The sequence below is a fragment of the Priapulus caudatus genome, unplaced genomic scaffold, assembly GCF_000485595.1.
Source record: "Priapulus caudatus unplaced genomic scaffold, Priapulus_caudatus-5.0.1 Scaffold106, whole genome shotgun sequence".
NCBI classification, from domain to species: Eukaryota; Metazoa; Priapulida; class Priapulimorpha; order Priapulimorphida; family Priapulidae; genus Priapulus; species Priapulus caudatus.
Window position 1 is genome coordinate 2,136 of NW_014577167.1, and position 16,149 is coordinate 18,284.

At 44.7% G+C, this 16,149-nt stretch overlaps 1 protein-coding gene across 1 annotated transcript in view; it reads left to right on the top strand.

The window, feature by feature from the left end:
• The first annotated feature begins 1,628 nt into the window (after nt 1–1,628).
• LOC106805222 (basement membrane-specific heparan sulfate proteoglycan core protein-like) overlaps nt 1,629–16,149 on the top strand; it is a 116,554-nt gene continuing 102,033 nt past the window's right edge. The window contains exons 1-10 of the mRNA XM_014806730.1: nt 1,629–1,668; nt 4,070–4,234; nt 4,751–4,911; nt 6,495–6,620; nt 8,033–8,161; nt 9,352–9,483; nt 11,394–11,510; nt 12,837–12,950; nt 13,452–13,571; nt 15,348–15,485. Of these exons, the coding sequence (XP_014662216.1) occupies nt 4,080–4,234; nt 4,751–4,911; nt 6,495–6,620; nt 8,033–8,161; nt 9,352–9,483; nt 11,394–11,510; nt 12,837–12,950; nt 13,452–13,571; nt 15,348–15,485 (1,192 nt within the window). The 5' untranslated portion in view covers nt 1,629–1,668; nt 4,070–4,079. The remainder of the gene's footprint in view (nt 1,669–4,069; nt 4,235–4,750; nt 4,912–6,494; nt 6,621–8,032; nt 8,162–9,351; nt 9,484–11,393; nt 11,511–12,836; nt 12,951–13,451; nt 13,572–15,347; nt 15,486–16,149) is intronic.

A 16,149-nucleotide genomic window follows, 5' to 3' on the forward strand; every position in this document is an offset into this window, starting at 1 on the left:
TCGCGAAGGCTTATACGAGGGCTTTCTTCCGCGCGCCTGTGTTTTTGCACACGCGGCGATTGAAAGGAAACACGCGCGCCGTTTACCGCCGCTCACACTTCGCCCCCGTAATATAAGCCGCATTCCATTAAGCTCTTTCGCTGTGCGCCACAACAATGTTTGTTCTTCTCATGCGCGTGTCTGCGTATTGTGGCTACGTAGGCGCACTGTGCGCGAACCGGTCCGCGAGCAGCAGCGAGTCTGCTCTCGCTCTCTCTATTTCTGGCTCCCTCTAGCGCGTCGCCTCCCTTGGCCATCCCATTGCTTGTAGTGCTCCAGCACCGGTAATTGATCCTAGCGAGCAAGCGCAGTTTTATGTAGTAGAGCCCGCTCGTAGACCCATCATATAGGCAATCAGCCCGCCGTCTCGCAGTCATTGTATTAACTCTATTAATCGCTTCTTCGAATGACTATATTTCCGCGTCGCTTGGATACATTCGGCGCCGACGCTCTTTCGCGCTCATAGAAGTAAACATGCATTCCCTACAGTGATGCTGGCTGTCTCACTGCGATCAGGGCTAATGCGCGTGTATCTATGTCCCCCCTCCCCCCCCCCGCACACAGCACACCGTCACCCGATGTACGCCGCGTGACTTGTGTGATATAGCCAAAAGAAAAAACGAAGAAATAGCTAATACTGTATGATAACGCGCGGCGGGACAGAATCCACTAGATTCTAAATGATATCAAGTAATAGATGAATAAATTAACACACCAGCATTTTCTCTCTATGAGCTAACGGTGGCACACGTTAAAAATTTCAGTTCAATAATATCTTGCTGGTGATACGAAATAGTACAACAGCGACACACTGAGTGCTTAAATGTACCATGTTGCCCCGAATGTGGATTGAACCATGTTGCCAGAAGATTCCATCTCTCCATATCTGATGGTTTACTACTGAAGAGTAGTAAACTGTGGGGAAAGTGCTCGAATGTCCGAGAACGAGAGACATACTGAAGGAGAGAGGCAGTCGCGTGGAGGGGAGAAAGTGTATCAGACATTAGGATGTGGAAATAATTGTATGCAGAAAGTAGATGGAGAGAATAGTGTATCAGAAAGTAGATGGGGTAAATATCTGTATCAGATAGTAGATGAGAGAATGAGCTGTAATCAGAAGTAGATAGGAGAGAATATGTAGTCAGAAAGTAGATGGGGAAATTTTGTATCAGAAATCTTCTACGAGAGGCAGTAGATGTCATTCCTCAACCACATACCACCTTTAAAAAAAAACCCCCAAGAATACGTTGATAACAATTTCTCCACAATTCCGTCATCGTCACCAACTGGCCTAAAAAGAGAAATCCTCAATCCGAGATTACGCCGCCCCCCACCCAGCAGGACGCTGCCTTGCACTAACTAACGAGCCCACCCTTCCCCCCCCTTTGCGCAGCAGCAGTTGGCCGACCTGACGTTCAGCGAAGACGATGGCCGACGCACCGGTGGAGCCCGATCGGGAAGCGCCGGCCTCGGCTACGAGCGAGAGACCGATCGCGTCGCCGCGCAACGAGCGCGCGGACGATGAGGACACCAGTAGCTGTATGGCTCCGGCTATGTAGTCCTGCGACGAGGAAGAGGGTGGCGAGAGTTGGCGAGGTGCGAGTGACCTAACCCCGACGACTACCCGATGAGTATTGGCTTCGCGCATCGTGCTAGCCTCACGTGAGCTGGATTGTTGCCTGTGGCGGTATTCCTGCCGTTGTGTCGCATGTGGATTGTCTCCGTGGCTGTTGTCCCACCACTTTCGCTAACATGTTCTGACTCGTTTTACTGATTATAGTCAGTGCCTCTGTAATTGAAACCTGGTTGCCATTGAGATGCTTACAATGGTCATGCCTGCTATCTGGATCAATTTGCTTAACATTGACTATGGTTGCTTTACTCTGATCAATGGTTTACATTGTCATGGTTTGCTTACCCTGATCATTGCTTAGCACTCGTTCATGGTTGCTTTTACCCTTGATCCAATGCTTACACTGGTCATGGTGCTACCTGATCAATCTTACACTGGTCATGGTTGGCCTTAGCTACCTGATCAATGCTTACACTGTATGGTTACTACCTTGATCTGTTTACACTCATTGGTTGTACTCTGATCTAATGGCCTTACATGGCCATGGTTGCTACCCTGATCAAGCTTACACTGGTCATTGGTTTGCTACTGCTGATAATGCTTACACTGGTCATGGTTGGCTACCCTGATAAATGTTACACTGTCATGGTGCTACTTCTCATCAATGCTACACTCATGGCTGCCTACCCTGATCAATGCTTACATTTGGCATGAGGTTGCCTTACCCTGATCAATGCTTACCACTGTTCATGGCTTGCTAGCTCTGGTCTAACTGCTTACACTGCGTCATGGTTAGCTACGCCTGATCAAATCGCTTACACTTGGTCATGGTTGCTACTTCTCATTCATGGAGTGCTTCGCTACCTTACATGTCTGGTTCGTACCCTGAATCAATGCTTACACTGGTCATGGTTGCTACCTGATCAAGTGCTTAATGCACCGGCATTGTCCCTGAATCATGCCTCCTGTCATGGTGCACTCTTCATCAATGCTTACACTCGTCGATGAGTTGGCTACCTGTATAAAGTTTTACACTGTCATTGGTTGCTACGTCTCATCAATGCTTACACTGGTCTGGTTACTACCCTTAGCAAGCTTACACTCTATGGTTGCTACCCTGATCAATGCTTACATTGGTTCTATGGATGGCTACTCTCATCAAATGCTTACACTGGTCATGGTTGCTACTCTCATCAATGCTTACACTGGTCATGGTTGCTACCCTGATCAATGCTTACACTGGTCATGGTTGCTACTCTCATCAATGCTTACACTGGTCATGGTTGCTACCCTGATCAATGCTTACACTCATGGTTGCTACCCTGATCAATGCTTACACTGGCCATGGTTGCTACTCTCATCAATGCATACACTGGTCATGGTTACTACCCTGATCAATGCTTACACTCATGGTTGCTACTCTGATCAATGCTTACACTGGTCATGGTTGCTACCCTGACCAATGTTTACACTGGTCATGGTTGCTACTCTCATCAATGCTTACACTGGTCATGGTTACTAACCTGGTCAATACTGATCATGGCTTATTTCTTGATTAATGCTTACACTGATCTTGCACCAAACACCTACAAGTCACGGTCCCTACCCTAACCAACCGACCTGCTTTACCCTGGCTCTACGCCATATTAATTACTAAACGTGTTTATGCTTGAACCCGCAATAGAACTTTTATGGCGCCTGTGCATTTGTGGTTTTCCGTGTGGTGGTAAGATAATTATGTGAACAATTACGTTATGGCACTGTGATTGCCGTTGCTCATTAATATTGGCGACTGTTGCTTGATACCGAGAAAAGATACTTGTATTGACACCTGTAGCTGTTTGTAGCATGTTTTTTTTCAAATGGCATCTTGTGCTTGCATACTTTCATATATTTTGTTAATTTTTATTGTATTAATTGTTTCATGTCTTTTTTTGGAACTTACTGTCATATCTTACTAATGTACGCGGTACGGCAATGGTACGGACTTGCACGTAACTTGCTCACCTTTATTAGATATTGGGTTATGCCTGTACGTACATCTGTTTGCTAGTTATGCTATTATGTTTGTTCTGAACTAATACTTCTGGTGCAATGTTTTGAAACTATTAGTATTATGCGTTTCTCTAATATGCATGTTACAATTACTTCCTTCTATAGACTTTCTCGAGATGCCTTGGACATACATTTATTTCTATCTTTCTGTCTGTATTCTCTCATTACGATTCTCTCTGTTTTTCTTACAGTTATGGTTATTTTGAGAAAGGAATTCATTTATTTTCAATTTTCTAGCTTATTTACTACACATCGTGACTGTCTTATCTAGTTTTTTTGCTTTTAGATGACTGCAAATATAACAGTGATGATTTGTAACACTTGTTTGCAAACCGTGCACTTGTTTTAATGGAATTTCCTTCATTTCAGAAATGTCTGAATTTGATCATTGTGCGTTTCAGTTGTTTATCGAATGAAGATAAACTTCACGTCTATAGAATTTTCAAAAGATTTAGAAGATAGAAACACAAAACTATTTAAAGAGACGTCAGAGAGGATAGCGCGAGAGATTGAGGCCCTCTACCTCCCTGTGCCAGGACAGCAGCTAGTGATTGTTGCCCAGTATAGGTAAGCGCCGTGGCTGTGTACGCCGATTACTATGGGGAATTCGAATTAATCTGATTAAAGTTGGCGGTCGCGTTGGCGTGGAACGCTATAGAAAATTCGTTGCAAATGGGAAGCTTATTAGGCACTTACAATTAATGAAGGTTAGTTTAGCTAATATGTACATTAATCACTCATGAGAAGTTACCTTTGAGAATAAATGATATTAGTGGTTATTTTTTTGGCAGTGATTTGGCGTGGATCTCGTATTAGTTTTCGTCGTGCAAAGTCTTTACCTTCTTCCATCTTACCACACTCTCTTTTACTCTCCCTTTGATCCCTCTTTCTCTCTTTTGCCATCTCTCTTGCTGTGCATTTCTCTATGTGAGTACGTGCGTGTATGCACGTGTGCATATGGTGTGCGTGTGTGCGTGCGTGAGTGCGTGCGTGCGTCTACGGTCTCCCTCGCTCTTTCTCCAACACTCACTTTTCCCTTTTCTCTCAGTTGCATTGCAAGTGACATTTGACGCATCTTTCCAGACCTAACAACGTAGGATCAAGCATGGTGACCAGCGACCTGACCGCGGATGGGCAGCACAATGAGGTGCTACTGCGCAACGCCGTCTGGGACAGTGTCCGACGCGGCCGCATCGGTGGCTACACAGTCAGCTCAGACGGATTCCAGTTCACACTGCTGAGAGGTAAAGCTGCCCTTGCGTCGCTGAACCTGCGACCCGGCCCCCCATGTGCATGTTCTCATCTTAACACTGCTCTCTGCAGCTGATGGGGTCGACCATGTGTCTTGCCATGCCTTCGTTTATAGTTGCATGATATAGAGAGCATTTATACCGCTCCCACCCCCAGCCTAGCAGCAATTTGCGTCGGATTTGAATTGTATATTACAGATGGACTGATTCGTGGGTAAGTGTCGATACAAATGCATTGAAAAGGCCTAACTTTTAACAAGGCTAACCACTCATCAACTGTTTTATGTGCCATCTAGGCACCTACGAGGAATAACCCACTCATCATCTCGTTCGTTCCCTTTGCTTTGGTGATTGGGATTGATTGAAATTTTAATAGCTCACTTAATTCAAGTTGGAAACTCATGGAATCATGGAAACTCACTAGCGTTTATCTTTCACTACCTTTTACTCTTCTCTCTCTCGCTCTCTCTCGCACTCTCTCTCTCTTTCTCTTCCTTTCTCCTCTCTCTCGGTGTATCGGAGTCTCTGTCTCTGGAGCTCTAGCGCTCTATTGCTCTATTACTCTTGGTGTCATTTTCTTTTTCCTGCTGTTCCATCTATGCCTCTCTTTCATTTCTGTCTCTGAGTCTGTTTCTCTCTCTCTCTCTTTTCCTCTGTTTATTTTTTACGCTCTCGCTATGCTCAGCTATGCTTCACTAGGCTTCACTTAGCCTTATCATTCATGTAACGTGTTCTATATAACGCTAATGACCGCCAATGTCTTCAAATTGAACAGATTTAAAATTCTCATTATCTGACCATTTGTAGAATTCGTTATTAGTTGACTTATTGATGATTCTTGGCAAGTTACTGTTTGCCAAGATGATGTTATGGCATAGACAGCAAGATATTAGCGTTGTCAGAATAAGTAAAACTGATTTCGCTGAGTCCAGCACTATTCAACATTTTCAATGATTAATGAACTGAGTGTTTGCATTTAAATTATTCAGATTATTTAATATGTAAATGGTCTCATTGTTCACCCAACGATGAATTATTTCGTTTAGGTTATCCATTTCATTTGTCTATTTTGAGTATAGCTTATTATCTGTTTCCCTTTTAAATGCTGTCGTATAACAGGAGTTTATCAAATGGGAAAGAGTGAGTATAAAATAAGTTAAATTGGTGGAAATTAAAATGCTTTCGAACTGGAAGAAGTAATCTAATCAACTGATTTGAAATTTATGAGTAAAGAACCATCCTTATAAGTGCATGTCAATATAACCACTACTCATAAACAGTTGGATAGTCACTAAACACTAAACAGTAGTTTGTAGCAAACTTAACCAACAATAACACTTTGGTAGAACTACCAGTAGTCGTAGAGTCTGTCACATGTAACTGAGATATCTTGCGTAGCATAGAATGGTGATTAGCAGACCACCACCAGTCGCACGCCGCACACGGCTTGCCTTGGTGCAATTGCATCTCGTGACGATTGCTACGTGATGCTAGTGTGGGAATCCGCCTCTGCTACCCTGGTGGTGATCTGCTCGAGCGAATGCTTACGTGTTCCCTCACCCAGCCTGCTGTTGTAGTTCCCCCAGTGACGGAAGGCTGCCAGGCCTACCAGTTTCTGTGCGGGGATGGCTCTTGTGTCGACGGACGCTCCCGGTGTGACGCGGCGTTTGATTGCCCGGACGGATCCGACGAGGCCAACTGTCGTAAGTTGCCACCGCTTAACGTAGCGGTTAGCGCGGGCTGGCTGCGCACCGGGAGTGCCAGCTGCGTCCGTCCCTGTCCACGCGCGCGCGCGCTCACTCTAGGTGGATTCATGACCGAGAATGACTCGACGCGAGCAGCTGGGTTTTTGGGCTTCGCTTGCGCCTGCTTCCGTTTTTGCACGAGTTGCATTGTGATGCGTGCATATGTCGCACTGCTGTTCGTGATCGAGTCTTCTTCATCGTCTGCCTCCAGTTATTATGGTGCCACCTTGTTCATTGGCCTCCTGGCCGCCACCTATAGCTGTCTTGTGGCGTTTGTTGACGTTCGGCAGTAGCCGTTCTCAATAAGTACTGTCGTTGTAGTTACGTAGTTTGTCAAGCATGTTTGCTGTGCTTATCATCACTAATTAATAGCTAGCAGCCTAACAGGTAGATAGATATACTTGTACGCCAGCATGTCTGTGATAACACCGTGTGTAGTTTACCAAGCATTAATTGTATTGCTTTTGTGCAGGACCAGCGAGTGACTTCTTGTTGTTATTGAAGACAGAGATGCACACCTTACTCGCTGTCAGAATTAGCTAGCTTCAGTGCAACTATTTGATACAGTATTTGTAATTGCATATGTTGAGAGAACGAGTATATGTTGTCAGTGTTACGATATCATTCTCTTGCAGCGGTAGCTACAAAGAATGTATAGCGATGCTATCATAGCAACAGTTGCTTAGACTGCAGAGTGGCCCGTTCCAGTTTAGTTGGTGCTGTTGCCACAAGTGCCTAGCAAACTTTGTTATGAAGCCATCGTACACGCAACAAGCTGCACAGATTATTGGCACTGTCAGCCACTGCTCAATTTTATTTTAAAGTGCTTCACAGTGACAGAGTGTTGGCTCGTCAATGCATGGTCAGCTACTGAAGACGTTGATATTCTTACGGAATGTGTTAGGCTTGTGTGGGGCGTGCATTGCAGCAGGATCCATCAACACATCTATGGCATAGAAGCAGTGTTCGCAGCAGCAGCGTTGCCCGCCCCAGGATTAACGTGCATAATAAAGCGGGCATCGTGTTCCCAACCGCACTTGATACGATCGGCATATCCGCGAGTGATCCGGGCGTGACACGCACGCGGATAGACGTGGTACCCTTTAAGCACCCCTTTTTAGCTCAGCTGACGAAGTCGGATGCAGCTTGTAGAATCACATGAATGTCCGTCCGTCCGTCAACAGTTATGGCACAAAGCTATATTTAAGCACAACATGGAATAATCAGGGCTGCCTCAGAGACCCTACTCCACATCCGGATTCACCGCCGCAGCAGCCGTCTACTTGAGGGTGGGGTCGCGAGGGCCAGGGGGTCAGGGGCAAGCATCTACATGCAACTAATGCACTGCTCTTTGCTTCTCCCCCTCGCAGAAACGCAGTGCGTGGCGGGTGAATTTACCTGTAACGACGGCCAGCAGTGCGTGGAGGAGAGGCGGCTGTGTGATGGCTACCAGGACTGCGCTGATAACTCCGACGAAGCCACCTGTGGGCCCGATACTGGTAAGCAGGGGGTCGAGACACTGGTAAGCAGGGGGTCGAGACACTGGTAAGCAGGGGGTCGAGACACTGGTAAGCAGGGGGTCGAGGTAATGGTAAGCAGGGGGTCGAGACACTGGTAAGCAGGGGGTCGAGACACTGGTAAGCAGGGGGTCGAGGTAATGGTAAGCAGGGGGTCGAGGTAATGGTAAGCAAGGGGGCCACAGTAGGCTGCGGGAGGACCATATGTCTACGTGGTCTACTCGTGCCTGCAACATCTGTGGGAGGAGGGCAACTCCACTGTCTGCCGACCCACAACGGATGAGCAGTGCAAAGTCAGACCACCTGCAGTAGGCAAGAGTTTGGGAGCTGGGTGCTTTAGCTATTATAGATAATATACACATCCTCACTAAAACTGATAGCAGATTTCCTGATTAGTTATTACCATCTTCTGCTTGTTGTTCTAACCTTGTTTTGCACAGGCGGCGCTGCGTGTGCTTAGTTATTACGCACCAATTCGGTTATGTCTGCCAAGCGAAAACAGCTTCGACGTTTAGTTTTTTTATTGTTTAGATTGAATTTGCTGGAATAGTGGTGGAAGCTTGTCGTGCCGATACCAAAATTCATTAGTGTTTATCTCCGTCGTTGGTTAGCTCGGAATGTTAAACAATGCTCACTTCTATTTGGATTCCACAGGAAATGCAATTTTTCGCATCTGTCTCCATCTTCTTCTGCAGAAATAGTTGTATTGCAAGTCCACGGGTTGGTTCGCTCATTTCGCCGTTTTATTGCATTTTTTCCGAAATTTTTGCATTCATCTTTAATGAATTGCAAATTCACAATTTATAAGCAATTCCCGTTCGGTGCTCATTGACAGAAAACACTGTGGCGAATGTGACTTCGGCTAGTTGTTGTTCAGTTGTAGGAAAATGGGCAGTGGCCTCGGCCAGGCGAGATGAGATTTCAACTTGATCCGCTGCGTAGTTTTCATTTTTTAGCGATACGCTCCGTCGCCGACAGCAGTCTGGATCACCGAGCACCGTCCGCTTCGGTTGGCATCTCCTCGTTTTTCCTGCAGCGATCGTGTCTTTACTCGCGTGGCCATAATCCTAACGTGTTCGGCGACCCACCCACGATTATCCCTCCCCCTCGGCACGCCCATACAGGCAATGCGCGGGGCTTGTGTAACGTAGCCTGGCATTCTATGTGTACAGGCGAGGGTCAGACTGGTGTCAACCAGTGCGCCGACGACCAGTTCTTTTGCACTGACGGATCCTGCGTGAGAATATCGGCAGAGTGCGACGGTTTCAGCGACTGCCCCGATGGCTCGGACGAGAGCCAGTGCCGTAAGCTGCATCTCCGTGCACGCAGGGGGGGCGCCACTAGTGGTACATTCACTCACTGTTATAACCGCACGCAGGGCATGTGTGTTCTGTTGTACGTGCAGTGCCACCAAGTGAGGATTTTAATAGCATCCATTGAAGGCACAGGAATATTATGGGGAGGGGCACCACACAGTCTTTTTTTTTAGATAAGGCGATAGATATCTCATAGTCATAGGTGGGTCATTTGCCTCCAAAGCAAGTTCATTAATAACTTAATAATATTATTTCATTTTAATGTTGTTTTTTTTAAAAGAAAGCCAGCAAGGCTGGATTAGTACATTTGATATATATATCAGAAGTAGATAATAGGGAAGGAGTGTGACTTCAATAAACAAGGGAAATTCGTCATTTACTAGCCTTAGAATACCTACGATTTACTACGCGTAACTCAACCAACTTGAGCTCAAATCGTACACAGTACATTCGCCTTGCATCGTGCGAAATCGTTTCCTCGTATACACCCGCAATCCGGAGATACAGACTAAAACGTACGACACGATTATCCATTCTGTTGCCAGCAAACCGAATGTATAAACCGCCTAACTTGAAACAAAAGGCAGCTACTAGCGACTCTTGCGCACTCTTGCTCCCTCGGCGATGCGGTGTGGCTCGCTAGTAGCTGCCCTTTGTTTCAAGTTAGGCAGTTTATACATTCGGTTGTATCTACTCTTGACAGCAGCAATAATTTTAGGTATACATAACCTCGCTTGGTGCTGCTACACAATGCTGGTGAAGGTACAGATCACAGCATTGCTGTGTGGGCTTGTTATAACAGTGTAGAATAAACCAAACATACACCCCCCCCTGCTCAGATAAGCGTAGGCCTACTAACTACTGATCTTTATCTGATAATCTCTGATCTAAGTTTGCCTGCAGAATAGCTTCTTCACATCTTCGTCATCATCTTCTTCTTCTTTTTAGTGATAGTCTTTCTACTGTTGACGCCAGCCTGCTGACGCATTTTGTTCTCTTTCACTAGTTGGACACAGGGGTGCGTGTAGGGGCGCCATCTACACGCAGCCTTTGTTAAAATCTTGCGTCTGATCGAAATACAGAAGCAGTTGCTGTATTTTCAAGTTGTAGACACACTCGGTGCACACGGAGTTGAAACGCAATTCTAAATAAGATAATTACTTCAAGGTCACCTCTAAAATCACTAGTAACTTTTGTAATCTTGAGTAGTTCATGCATTCGATGTAATGACAATGATATTCAGATGCAATCTAAAGATGCAGCAATTGACAAAGACTAACATTGGTGACAGGTCATGCTCTCTCTAGTTGGTGGCATGCTAACCATTCTGTCTGTAGTCTTGCTTCATAGTAATTTTCTCACACCTATGAGCTGGAGACGTACTGTGTGTTCAGTACAGAACAACTGCTCAACTGTAATGTAGTTCTTCTCTAATCTTACAGCTCCTACAGAACTCCTCTGCCATGTTGTCACTTCTATGCCTGGATATGTTTCAAGTGTCTTCTTTCCCAAAATTTATATGTTCTTGTTTATATTAATACTAATAGTAGTGGGTGTGGTGCAATGGCATCCCCCTACAGGCATGCTATTTTATGAAAATTCCAAGAAGCACCATTGGGGGAAAACAGAATTTACCTATGGACAACTTCTACTTCCCACAAAGTTTAAAACTTTGCATTATAGAACTCAACATGATGGCTTAATTTCCATTCTGTTAAGGATACATATAAGCAGTAGGAAAAAGGTAATAATATAGATCGCTTAGCTCGAAACGACACCCATTTCCCCCGTTCCATCCACTGTTGTCTAATGATTGGCGACTTTTCGAAACGGGCTGCCCGAAAAAAACAGAATTGCTCGAACGTGCGAGCGTGATGTGGAAACTTGGCTTGTTGTAGCGCCCTCTCGCTGTGGAAGCAGGGAATACCAGTGTGGCGATGGCTCGTGCATCGACAAGCGGCAGGAGTGTGATGGTCGCCGGGACTGCGCTGATGGCAGTGACGAGCTTCGGTGCTGTAAGTGTCCTCATCTGCGTATGTCCCTATGCATGTCTCCCTTCTGCTGTACTCCTCTCTCAGTCTTCTTGTCGCTCCCACTCGCTCACCAGTTTTCTACTAGTCAACAGTATATTGATGCACTCACCTCTCTCGTTAATTTTTACTTATTCTATTATTTTTTCTTTCTTTTCGAACTAATTGCATGAACAGTGATGAATAACTGCTTTCTTAACTAACCGAGATGAACGAGTGGAAATCGATGCTCAATAAATGCAGAAACTGCAGAGGGAACTAAATCACTTGCTCGGTTTCTCCCCCTCTCTGCCTAGATTCCAGCATTTTTATCTTTCTAACGTAGCTCTCTCTTTCTAACCTCTAGTCGATTTGGGACCGGATGCCCCGTGCATGACTCGCGACTCTCTGTTCAACCCAGATACGGGCCTCACGCCGGCCTGTGCGCCACTGCGTGGCTGCTCCGTGAACGGGTTCTATTGTGTGCCCTATGGGGATTCAGCCATATGCTGCAGTGTTTCAGGTTGGTGGTGAGGACTTGGTGTGTGTGAGAGAATGATGACTAACAGCGATTGGAGGGTGAGGGGGTGGGGGGGTGCGGTTTCAAATGAGTGAAGAAGGAGGTTGGGAAGGCAGGTTAGTTAGCAATGAAAACAATGAGAGATGGGGAGAGAAAGAGAATAGATTTGATATATAACAATGGTGGATGAGCAAATTAGTAGGTAAGGAGGTCAGAGAACAAGGAGAGTAGCGAAGGAGAGTAGCAGAGGAGGGTGATCAATAATGAGGATGAGGGAGTGGGTGCAGGTAGACTAGGTAATCATGGAATTGGAAGGGAAGGGAGCAGTATATGACAGTGGAGAAGCAGGCCAGTAGATAATGATGGTAGATGGAGAAAGTTGGCAGACAAAGGGGATAATAATGAGCAAACATGGCAACATATAAGGAATTATGGGGTATAGTAGTAGTTTAAGCTAAAAAAAAATAACACTGTGTGCTCATCCAGACCGTGTACTTTCTAAGCGGCTTTCCAAATTCCTATTTTATTGCTTGCATTTGCTAGTGAATGCTTGGGTGGTTCTATGTTGATCTTCCAGTTTGGTCAAATTGTTAAATTAATCTAGCCGATTTTCAATGACAGCAACTTGCCCATGTTTTCACAACCACCTTGTGTCACCAGGTGGTGGTAGTAAGACGGAAAGTGATCTATATATAATATCATATATATATATATGATATATAATGTATGTAGGTCCTCTCAACCAAAGGCGACAGCTACTGTAACCTGAATTCATTGCACATGCTTTAACGTTACATAACATGGTTTTTCAGCTGGATGTTCGCAGGATCAGTACAAGTGCGACGATGGTACGTGCATCGAAGGTACATATGGCTGTGACGGCATTGTTGATTGCGCAGATGGATCTGACGAGGATGAGAGATGCCGTGAGTTTATTACACTCAATCTAATTGTTGTCATAGAGTTCTGCATCACTGAAATTATTAGCAATGTCTTCATTACTGATAGCTTTATATGCATCATTAAGTAATGTTTGTCATCATTATCATCGCCAGAATTATCGCCACCATTATCATCGTAATCAATGGAAATGGCAGGAGAATTAACATCACTCCCGGCATCAGGTTGATTAAAAGCATTGTCATCACCATCGTCGTCGTCATCATTAGCATCATCTTTATCATCTTCATCTTCTTCCTCGTCCTCATTGTCATCATCATTATAAACATCGCCGTCATCACCAATATTTTTGTTATCATCATAATCGGCCGCAACAGCAACGACAGATTTTTGGCATCAGCATCAGCATAAGTTTCATCAGTGTTGTTGTGGAGCAATCCAATCATCTGATACTTCGAAAAAACCATTCTGCAGTGCTAGGAAATTAAATCCACACATCTTGCATCAGTCCTTGTCTGTGTTTTTAGCTGATGTGGAATGCGGACCAGATGAGTTCCGTTGCAGTGGAAGCTTGTGCATCGACAAGGCATGGAGATGTAATGGTCAGCCTGATTGTAGAAACGGTGCAGATGAGCAGGGCTGCCGCAGTAAGTGTTGCCTAGCAGAAATGGCTCTACCTGACAGGCATAACGGTTGTGTTTCGTGTAGAACCCGGCTGTTTGCAGCCACACGCAATGTCAGCCCACCTAGCCAAATATTTACAACCTTATGGAATCGTCACTCAATGTGCTCGTAACCGGTCGGCGTGGTTGGCTGACACTGTGCGTGACTGGTCTCGTGGCTGTGCGTGGTGGCGGTTGATAGGAGAAAGTAGCGTGTAATATATTCTGTGGGCCGTAGCTAAACCGTCGTCCCTCCGTTCCGGTGCAAAGGTAACCCTCACTGTTGAGTGTTTCGATGTGCACATGCACTGGTGTACGTTATCACAGCGTTAAGGTTTGGTATTGCCGAATCTCATTAAGCAGCTTCATGAGGAAAGGGGAGGAAGCATTAGCCATGCATTGAAGTGAAAAGTATTTGAATAAGGATGGCTCGGGATATACTATGCCCTCGTTCTCCTGACCTGGTCACTGGGTGTAGGCAAGTGAGTGATGTAGGGGTCTGAGCACTCGGGGCAAGTGCTGACTGCCATGTGACCTCGTAATAATTGATCTGCACTTAATCCAAGAGCCTATATCAAAGAAGCGGTTCAACGTTGATCAGATCGATTGTTCGACACGACGAGCAGCAGCAGAGGAGGTCACAATGTCACAATAAACTATGGAAGATAGCAGAGCGTTTTATTAAGCACAGAAGCAATAAAACTAGATTGAAATGGTTTCTTTGAGCAGTGGTTAGAGGCAGATGACCGAGTACAACAAGATAGTTTCATTAAACTAGAGAGAATACAGATTTTGAATGTGACAATGATAAATCTTGTAAAAGGTTATAATTTTTGTGTGGAGAATGTAAACACAGAGAAAGCGCCAGTCAAGGTCGGTCTGAACAATCCCAGAACTGGCGTGGTAGTGTTTTAAGATCCATCTGGCATCTTTGTGTTGAATGGCTTAACTAACCTGGTACAGTTGTGTAGAGTGTGTGGGGGGGGGGGGACCAACTAGGCGAAGCATATTCTGTTATGGGAAGGATAATAGCTTTAACGGCCAGAGATTATATTGCCATGTCCAATGTAATTTCACTGCCTAAGTATGATAGTTAATGCACTGCACGACGTTTAAAGCTAAATATGTCTGGCTGTGATTGTGAGAATGGCAAATCAGATGCTTGCACGCAAGAAACATTTAGCACGATTGTTGCCGTATAGCCGATAATGCTTGAGTTGCGTGTGTGCATGAGTATATTCAACGATGTGAAAGTCGAATATACATAAATATATCTTCTGTGGAGCTTAGACTGGTGGCTGTATACCTGGGTGGATACCTCACGCAGCAGGGCCTCGTCAGGAACAGTGTACTAGTTTTCCCAGCTATATCCCTAGAGTATGCCGCATATTAAAGTCTGAAAGAACTGCTTGCCTGGCAAAGCAATACGTTTATGAATGAGAGCGTGTAGCATAGATGCTCGGCTATAGAGCTAGTTGTTGGTCGGTAGAATGTCGACCATTACGGCAGCATCTAATTACTCATGCTGTCGTGTTGCATTTGTTAATTTAAAGTTCTGCGAAAGGGATGTCTCGTACATACAAAATCTGGCATCGAATCGTTGTATCGAGGTATCCATTCAAAGATGTCTGCTGCTTTGATGGCGACATTGTTACGAAACCTCCCTTTCGATGCTGCTTTTCATTTGCTCGTTGTCTTGTTATAAATTGCTCTTGCATGTGCTCCAGCCTGACGTCACCGTTTGTTTTTTCGTCGGATCAGCAACACCGAAGCCTAGTCCGTGTGAAAACGGTAGATACCCTCTGCTAGATCCCGATACCAGTGATCCAAAGTCTTGTGGGTTTTTATCATGGTGTCCACGTGACCATAAATGTGAAGACTCGATCTGCTGCCCGACCGGTACATCATTGAATTTTTTTAGTCAGTATAATCGATTAATATTAGTTTGCATGTTGTACCGTTCAGCTGCGCCAATAGCTCTCCTTGCGAGAGCTTCCATTTTTAATGGCAAAGGGATGAACGCTGCAATGTGCATCGCTGCTTATTTACGATTCTTTATCCGTTCACATACACGTATTGGTTCGTTAAATATTTTCAGTGAACATATATCAGTAGTTACGACTAAATGTTTTCCTTCCACATGGTTTAGTATGTGATAGCTGATATAGATTAAGAATCTAAGGTGTTTATAGCAGGGGTAGTGCATTTTTTTGTGGATTTTGTTTTATAGAAATAGATTTACTAAATTGTCTGTTTGTCTTGCAATCGTATATAACGATTTAGTTTTCTAATTGGTACTCTGTTTATTGTGCTGGGTGTTAGCCTGTTAGATCTGTTAGCACATTGCTAGGGACATTTGTGGTATTTGTGTTGGTCTTTTCTCTTCTTCATAGATAGTTCTCTGCAGGATTGGATGCCAGTACATGCACTTCTATCATTCAGTGTGCCTTTCTTTGTTTATTATATAATATAGTTTATTATATATATATATATATATATATATAATATTAATTTAGTGTGTGTATGAAATAATGGTTTAAACTTGTTTAGTATATATATATAT